The 8,155-nt window shown below is 42.2% G+C and overlaps 2 protein-coding genes across 2 annotated transcripts in view; one reads left to right on the top strand and one right to left on the bottom strand.

The window, feature by feature from the left end:
• Window positions 1-162: 162 nt before the first annotated feature.
• Window positions 163-4,196, top strand: sumf1 (sulfatase modifying factor 1). Its single transcript, XM_019880844.1, has 9 exons — window positions 163-468; window positions 687-860; window positions 930-1,004; window positions 2,306-2,388; window positions 2,481-2,603; window positions 2,903-3,017; window positions 3,498-3,611; window positions 3,700-3,759; window positions 3,888-4,196. Exons 1-9 carry the CDS (start codon window positions 229-231, stop codon window positions 3,987-3,989), a joined length of 1,086 nt encoding a protein of 361 aa, XP_019736403.1. The 5' UTR covers window positions 163-228; the 3' UTR covers window positions 3,990-4,196.
• A 381-nt stretch (window positions 4,197-4,577) lies between these two features.
• The window catches only part of LOC109522341 (leucine-rich repeat neuronal protein 1-like), a 10,104-nt gene continuing 6,526 nt past the window's right edge, over window positions 4,578-8,155 (bottom strand). Inside the window, exon 2 of the mRNA XM_019880843.1 lies at window positions 4,578-7,706. Coding sequence (XP_019736402.1) covers window positions 5,347-7,494 — 2,148 coding nt within the window. The 5' untranslated portion in view covers window positions 7,495-7,706 and the 3' untranslated portion in view covers window positions 4,578-5,346. The remainder of the gene's footprint in view (window positions 7,707-8,155) is intronic.

The raw sequence follows: 8,155 nt of genomic DNA on the forward strand, positions 1-8,155 counted from the left end.
GTTTCATTATTCAGAGTCAATGAATGCCGTTAGGTTATTCGTGGACTGCATTCAAATTAAATGACACTAGTAATAATTTATAAAATACATAATTTTCAAATGAAGTTAATTAAAACGGACAGTACCAATGCCAGCCTCTGGAGGCGCAATATAGACCTAGCCAGTACCAGCTGACTGACCACGTGACTATGAGGAAGCGTCAACAACGTGAGGGACCTGCAACCAGACATGCTCGGCGTTTTGGCTGTTTTGATGATCCATTTGGTCTGTATGGACAAAGCGCTTATATGCAGGGCTCACTCCGAGCCCGCCACCTCGCCGGGTTTAGCGAGTTGCGGCTGTGAGAGTTTGAAAAGAGACGCTGTTGTGGGGGAAAGCACAGCAACGGAGAAGCCAAATGTAAAATATTCCAGAGACGCCAATGAGATGCAGTCTGACACACAGGCAGGCGAGAACATGCTAAGTCAGGTAAATGGCTCTTTCTGTCCATATGGAACCGTTAATGTGGTAAAGTGATCAAACCTATATCATACCTCATAAACTGCAAATTGTGCTTCCCATATCTACAGATGCCTGCTAAGAATACTGAGCTGTGATGTGTACAAATAAATAGAGGGCTATAACCTTAATAGTTTTACCAAACTTCAGTTGGCACTAAGGTTAACGAATATAAATCTTGTATGTAGATGGTGCTGATTGCTGGTGGAGAATTTCTAATGGGAACAGACAACCCAGGCATCCCTAGTGATGGTGAGGGCCCTCAGAGACGGGTCCACGTGGACTCCTTCTACATGGACATCCAGGAAGTCACCAACCGGCAGTTCCAGAGCTTTACCAATGTCACAGGCTATGTGACGCAGGTGCTAATCGAGCGATATGGCGATGCATGCTTATGCCCTCTTTTGTGATATGGGTTGTTATTCTTTCAGGCAGAGAAATTTGGGGACTCTTTTGTTTTTGAAGGAATTCTCAGTGAGACGGTCAAAAGCCAGATCACACAAGCGGTAAGTACTTCCTTTTTGTCCACTGTTGTGGTGGTGCGCAAGCATGAAAAAAACCTCGTAATATTTTACACAGACCACTCAAGTAGATAATGACCCACAGATGGGTGCACTCTCATTGTGGTTGTCATGGAAACCTGCAGCTGTCAGCGCCAGGGGGAGAACTTCACAGGCTTTGTTTTTCCCATTACTTCCTGTGGGCGTGTTTGCTGCAATTTATTTATTTGCTGAGGGTCTGCTGGTGCTCAGTCATCACACATTTTAGCTGAAGGCAAACCGCAGTAGGACAAAAAGCAAACATTGGGAGTTAAGTCTTCATTGTGTAAGTAAGCTTGTAAAGCTCTTTCGGGATTATATAATTCTTTGCAACAACTATACGGCACACTTTGCAATTATAAATCTCTTCCTCGTAGCAGCGCTTTTTGTCTAGCTTGACAATATGTTATTCAACTCAGCTCAACTTTATTTATCGAGCGCTTTACAATAACCACAACTGCATTCAAAGTGCTGTACATAAAATAAAAATCGGGCATACAAATAAATTAATAACAAAAACAGTCAACACAATAAAACACTAAAACAAACGAGTCTCATGGTTAGAATAAACATTTTAAGGCGAGGTTTAAAAGAGCGACATGTTTTGTATGTTTGTGTCCAGTACAGACAACTGACAGTAAATACTGTATATGCAGGGATGAGAATTTTCCGACTTTTTCAGACCAAAATGACCACTGTTGAGATAAATGCAAATAATCTGATGAGAGATTTCTGGGGAGGATGCTCATGAGGTTGCAAAGGAGCATGGGTGAGGGTGGGAGATGTACCAAATAATCTGTATTTTGTTTCAACACTTTTATTGTGCAACCCGACATTCCAGTCCATATTTTGCTACCTTTCAAGCTTGGACGGCAGTGACTTTTTTTTTCCTCCTAATATGTAAAATTTCAATTGCAGTCTGAACTCAGTAGACCAGGAGTGCCCATTGTGTCAAGCCAAGTCAAATTTACTTATATAGCCCCAAAATGATTGAGGGCAGGGCATTGCTGTGGACGACTGGTGAACATTTTTGCCTCACAGTGCAGAGGTGGAGGATTTGATTCCGGCCTCTGGCCTTCCTGTGTGGCCTTCCTATGTTCTCCCCTTACCTGTGTGGGTTTTCTTCTGAAAAAGTATGGGCACCCCTGTAGGAGACTGTCAAATGCCTGAATACACGGATTCCTGTCTCTTGTAAAAAGTAACTTTTAGGATCATTGATTTATACAGGACTGTACTTTCTTTCATTTTTTTTTTAATTGCATTTTTAGGTGGCTGTTGCCCCCTGGTGGCTTCCAGTTAAAGGGGCAAACTGGAGACAACCTGAGGGCCCTGACTCCAACATCACAGATAGGCAAACAGATGCGCTTCTGATCCATATTTTTGTTTTTGTTTGACCATGTTTGTTTCACAATAGTTTTGCTAATAAAAACGAATCCATTTTAGGATGGATCATCCTGTTGTTCATATATCCTGGGAAGATGCTGCTTCCTATTGTACCTGGGCCAACAAGAGCCTACCAACGGAGGCAGAGTGGGAGTACGCCTGCAGAGGCAATTTAAAAGACAGGTAGGGTGTTCACTCACTGTGTAATCTAAAAACATCAGCAGTATACATTGTTCTCAAAATCATTAAGCATATGCTTTTTTTGTTATTGATTTCTCAATACAAATTACAGTGGATGAAATGTTTTGATTATCAATCAATATATTACCTTTTCTAAGAACGGAATGGATTTAATCAAACATAGTGACCATAATTTTTTGCAAAACTTAATTAATTTACCTAAAAATTATACACGCGAAAATATTAACATAAATATAAAACATAAATATTGAGAATAATATTAACTTAATATTTTTTTTCAGACTTTATCCCTGGGGAAATCGACTGAACCCAAAAGGGCAACACTATGCCAACCTCTGGCAAGGAGAGTTCCCTCACAATAATTCTGCAGAAGATGGATACGTCAAAACCTCACCGGTATGTGAGACTCAGGAAAATAAATGTCAAGAGGGTTCATTTTGGAGGTTTGTTGGGGGGGAGATGAAACCTGCTTTGTAATTGACTAAATGTATAAAAAAATCTACAGGAAACAAAAAATGCTGATGAAAAACTGGCATTTTCATAAATAATAGCTGATACTCCAGCATTACCCATACATTAATTCACGCTGATTGTCTGTAGGGGGAGCTCTCAACCTGTGAATTATTATTTTTAACGCTGGTGAACATGAAATGTATGCATTGATTAATACTTACACCAAAAGAAAGTTATTGTTATATAATGTATTATTTGAATATTATTTTTGTATCATTGTTAAAAATGAACAGTTTAACTAATTTGCTCAATTAAAACGAACCAACGAACGATTCTCTTTCTTAGAGCATACTTGATACATGGTCACCTTGTTAGAATGTGTGATTCGATGCAGATTTAATGTCTGCACTCGACGCCCTTCAGGTGATGTCTTTTCCCGCCAATGCTTTTGGTCTGTTTGACATGGTGGGCAATGCTTGGGAATGGACGTCAGACTGGTGGACTGTGCATCATTCCACCGAACAGCAACACAATCCAGTAAAACTTACCAGCATCACCCACTCAACAACTTGTGATCTCCTAAAATAGCATACGTGTCATTAACATGATTAACTTTTTGTTTCAGACAGGTCCTCCAACAGGCACTAACAAAGTCATGAAAGGGGGATCATACATGTGTCACAAGGTAAAGTGATGGCTACTTCTATTAATTCAACTGCACCGCTATGTTTCTTGTGAGCAATGTTTTATCCAGAGATGTATTTATGTACATCAGCGTCTTACATTTTGCATCTCTCTCTCTCCCTCCTTCAGTCATACTGTTACCGGTACCGCTGTGCTGCGCGAAGCCAGAACTCTGCGCAGAGCTCTTCCTCCAATCTTGGTTTTCGTTGCATCTCTCAGGAGACACGCTGACTTGCACTTGAGCTCCTGCTTCACATTGTTTTTGTGAATTGCTGATTGGGCTTCTTCCAACAACCTTTAACCTTTTTTTTTTTGTGTTATTTTTATTTATTTTTTTTACCTTTTAGAGCAAGTTTCAGTCTGTCAACTTGACCAAATGATTTAATGTATTTTTTTCTTTCATTTTTATGAAAAATAAATTAAAACCTAATTTTGTAATCACAGTTGTCTATTTGTCTCCAAACATTTAGCAAGAAGGTAACATCGCTACTGTATTTATAACAGAGGAAATTTTCTCATGTCATTGAGGGAGACGGTAAACTTTTGAGCATTGACGTTGAAGCAGTAAATACTTTATAGGTAAGGAAGGTTAGGAAAGACCAACCATAAGCTACATAAATGAGACTGTGGATCTACAAACATTTTCTTATAAAATGTTTTTCATCTACTGAAAATCTGTGATGAATAATTGGCATAATAATTCATCTATACCATCTTCGTGAGGTTAAAATCAATGAACCGGCAGCATGTTCTGTGCTCAATCTGTCGGCCAAAAGTGAAACTGAAATGTGAGGGGAAGCAAAGACCAAATATGCAAAAGAATTATCAAAGTATTTATTTTGGCATTTTCAATGTAACATATTACATGTGGAAAATAAACTAACCAATCAGCAAAAATCCTAGCAAAATAAAGTACATCCCCGTGATATCTATGAGGAAGAGAGTACCGGTAAAACCTTATAACGTTCCTTGTTTGAAAAATCAATTTTAAAAAAGAAGCATTCTACAGTTGTATTTCTAGCATTTGACATCACAAATATCTCCAAACTAAAGTACTGTTGTCTTTTTTTTTTTTTTAATCTAAATCCGAAAGTTGAATGGTATAGTTGATACAACATTACTGCACAGTCGCTAACATTCAGTAGACAATGTAACACGTCTAAAACCCGCTGTCAGCTTTTATTTATTGAAGTTTAAACAAACTGCACATTGGTGCACATATTGGTTGACCTGTTTTACAAAACAGAAAGAAAAGACTCCTCATTACTAATGCTGCCACAAGAGTCAGACCCCCCCGCCACTGCTGCAGTATTATTAACCCAAGTAAAAGTGAGTTAGAAATGCACCACAGATACAGTATAGCAACTAAAGTAACATTGAAGCTAAATACAGCTGCTTCCTTGAAGACAAAACAAGAAATAGAAAGAATCGGCGCGATACGCTCTACTACTAAAAATCCCCCTTCGTTTTCACTCTGCTACATATCAGCAAAGCCCACAAAACAACTTGGTGACTCTTCCACCAAAATGTCCGAAGTTTTTATCCGTTTGTGCTGCTGATGAGGCGACCGGGCCTCCTTGCTACATCTTTACCACATGTAATAGCTACGTGTGGTATCAACAGGGGACGGTTTTCCCTCTGCGCTGCCATCTTTGTCCTTCTCTGCGTCAGCCTCCCACAGGTTGATGAGTGGCGGGTAAAGCTCGTTGAGAGGGATGGAGGAGGTTTTAAGCATGTACTTCTTCAAGGAATGGTGGTAGTTCTTTCTCTTCCACCTGCGGGCCGTGTAGATGCCGACAGTAGCCAGACTGAGGAAGGCTAGCGCGGTTGCCATGACCGCTAGCACGGCAGCGTTCGGATGTTGCTCTGACAGGTTCAGGGCGAAGGTGGTGCTACGGGTTGTGACATTTACACAAGACTTGTGTGTCTGCAGGTGCACGTTGGAGACTGTGAGGCATACCTCATACTCTGTGGCTGGCTGGAGGTGAGTGAGATTGTATTCGTGAACATCCACAGGCACACGTGCCGTATATGTGATGTGCGGGTTGTCGATCTTCATGGTGGCTGAGGCCCATTTGATATTGGAGGACATAACATTGGAGTTGACTCTCCAAGAGACAAGGATGGAGTGGGACTCTGTTTGTTTCACATAAATTCTCATCACCTGAGCACTGTCAAGCATGGTTCCGTTCACTCGAATTGAGGCAACTCGTGTGTCAGCCCCTTCGATGTTCTGGGCCACACAGGTGTAATGTCCGGAATCTTCTACCTGTACATGGGACAGCCACAGAGTCCCTTCGCTGCTCAGGTGGTAGTGCTCCGACACAGTGTCCGTAGAGATTTTGCTTCCGAGTGGGGTCACCCAGTAGATCTCAGGCTCTGGCTCAGCCATGGCCCGACAGTCCAGACTGACACTCATGCCAAGATTTAGGTTGAGGTGGCCGGGGAAGGTGTCTTGGCATATCAGTGGGATGCACTGCTCGGAGTTTTCTACCAATCTTAGCTCTCGAACATGCTGGCCCCTGAGTTCTGGCGGGGAGGTGCAAAGCATGGCCAAGGGCTCCATGAAGCGTACAGAGGTCTTGTTGGAACTCATCCACTGAATAACACAGTCACAACGCAACGGATTGCTGTGCAGACTGATCTCACGAAGGTTCGGCAAGGCCTCTACCGAATGCTGGTAAAGAGCAGTGAGAGCGTTATTGTTGAGCATCAAGCTCTCCAGGGAAGGCATGTCCCTGAAGGCCAGGCGGTGGACATAAGACAGCTTGGGGTTGTTTGTGGCCTCTAACTTGGTCAGTTCTGGAAGGTTGTCCATAGCGTAGCGATCAATCGACACTAACTCCATCATGTTGTTGATTCCCAATTCTTTTAGATGAAACATGTTTCTGAAGTCTCCTTCCTGGATTTTGCGAACTGGATTTTTGTTTAAATCCAAAAATTTCAAATTGGGCATTTTCTCGAGTGCCAGTTGAGGGATTCTGACCAGTTTGTTGTCATAGAAAGATATACTCTCCAGGTTGTCCAAGCCTACAAATGCATTGGGAGGAACATCAATAAGATCCATGCCAGCCAGAACCAAACTCCTCAAACTTCCGAGAGGCTTGAAATTCATGTCCAAAAGACCAATGACTGGGTTTTCTCCAATCATGAGGATCTCAAGGTTAGAAGTTTCTGCAAACCAGCGGCTGTCAATGACATGAAGCTTATTGGAGTTTAGGTGCAAGCGCAACAGATTGTGCAGACCGGCAAATGCCCGAGAGGAGATGGAGTTTATGAGGTTATGGTTAATGTAGAGCTCCTGCAAGCTTGAGAGATTTCCCAGACAGTTGTCCTGGAGCTGACTGATCTGGTTCTCCTCCAGATGCAAGGTGGTAAGATGATTCATGCTTTTGAGACCGACAGCTTCCACAGAGCTGAAGTTGTTCTGGGACAGGTCCAACTCTGTCAGGTTTTGCAGGGCCTCCAGCTCACCCCCAGTGTGAGAGATGGCGTTACTTTGGAGCAGTAACACTTGCGTGTCCGTTGAAAGGTTGATAGGGATGCGTGTCAGCCTCAGGTCATTGCAGTCCACAGTTGTCGCCTCTTTGTAGGTTGACTGGGGGGTAAACCAAGGTCGGATCTCACATACACACAAATGAGGACAGTCTGTGGCTTGTACGGGCCACTGAGAGGCTAGAAGTAAGGCCATGCTCAACCAAAGTAGAGGAGGCCAAGGCAGGCAACCCAGCGTCATGTTGTCTGCTCTCTGCTCAAACAATGATTAGATGAGAGGCAGTCGTCGAAGTAAAGACTTGAAGGGAATCTTCAGCATTAGTCTCCTTTGTGGCCAGCAATCCTCATGAATGCCTTCTTCTAATCCCAAATCAACTTCTGTGCGATCAGAATCCTCAAGAAGATCGGCTCTCGACCTCAGATGTTTTCCTTTTCTCGTCCCAAGACGGACACCTAAAGGAGACAAATATAGAAGAACGTTGAAAAACCGCAAGAAACACTAAAAGCATCTTTTAGTACCGGTAATCAAATAAGAACTGATGAAGTTACTAAAAGCATTTATTCATCATCAAATAATTACTGAAGTTAGAAAACAACACAGCAACTGCATCGAGCGTCCCTTTAGTTATAGGCCGTAAAGTAAAGTAGCAGAACATTTTGGAATAGATATATCTAGCAGGTGAATTTACATTCCATCTGTTTCCAAAAAAAGAACACTGTTATTTAACAGTACTGTGTCTCAGATGATGAGGTTTTCAAATTTTTTTCGCAGCCAAATTCTAGAGAGATTAACATGTGACTTTTTTTGTGCATTTTAGATTATGCGCATATCAGCCTAAAGTCAGTGATCCTGTGTGTGTGTGTGTGTGCGTGTGCGCGCGCGCGCGCGTGTGTGTGTGTGT

The sequence above is a fragment of the Hippocampus comes genome, unplaced genomic scaffold (genome assembly GCF_001891065.2).
Source record: "Hippocampus comes isolate QL1 unplaced genomic scaffold, H_comes_QL1_v1.1 scaffold68, whole genome shotgun sequence".
Taxonomy (NCBI): Eukaryota; Metazoa; Chordata; class Actinopteri; order Syngnathiformes; family Syngnathidae; genus Hippocampus; species Hippocampus comes.

Bases quoted from the DNA above. Each gene is read 5' to 3' on its own strand.
- sumf1 (XM_019880844.1), top strand. From the start codon at position 229: ATGCTCGGCGTTTTGGCTGTTTTGATGATCCATTTGGTCTGTATGGAC. The intron at 2,389-2,480 runs GCAAACAGATGC...AATCCATTTTAG, and splicing joins GACTCCAACATCACAGATAG to GATGGATCATCCTGTTGTTC. The intron at 3,018-3,497 runs GTATGTGAGACT...GACGCCCTTCAG, and splicing joins GATACGTCAAAACCTCACCG to GTGATGTCTTTTCCCGCCAA.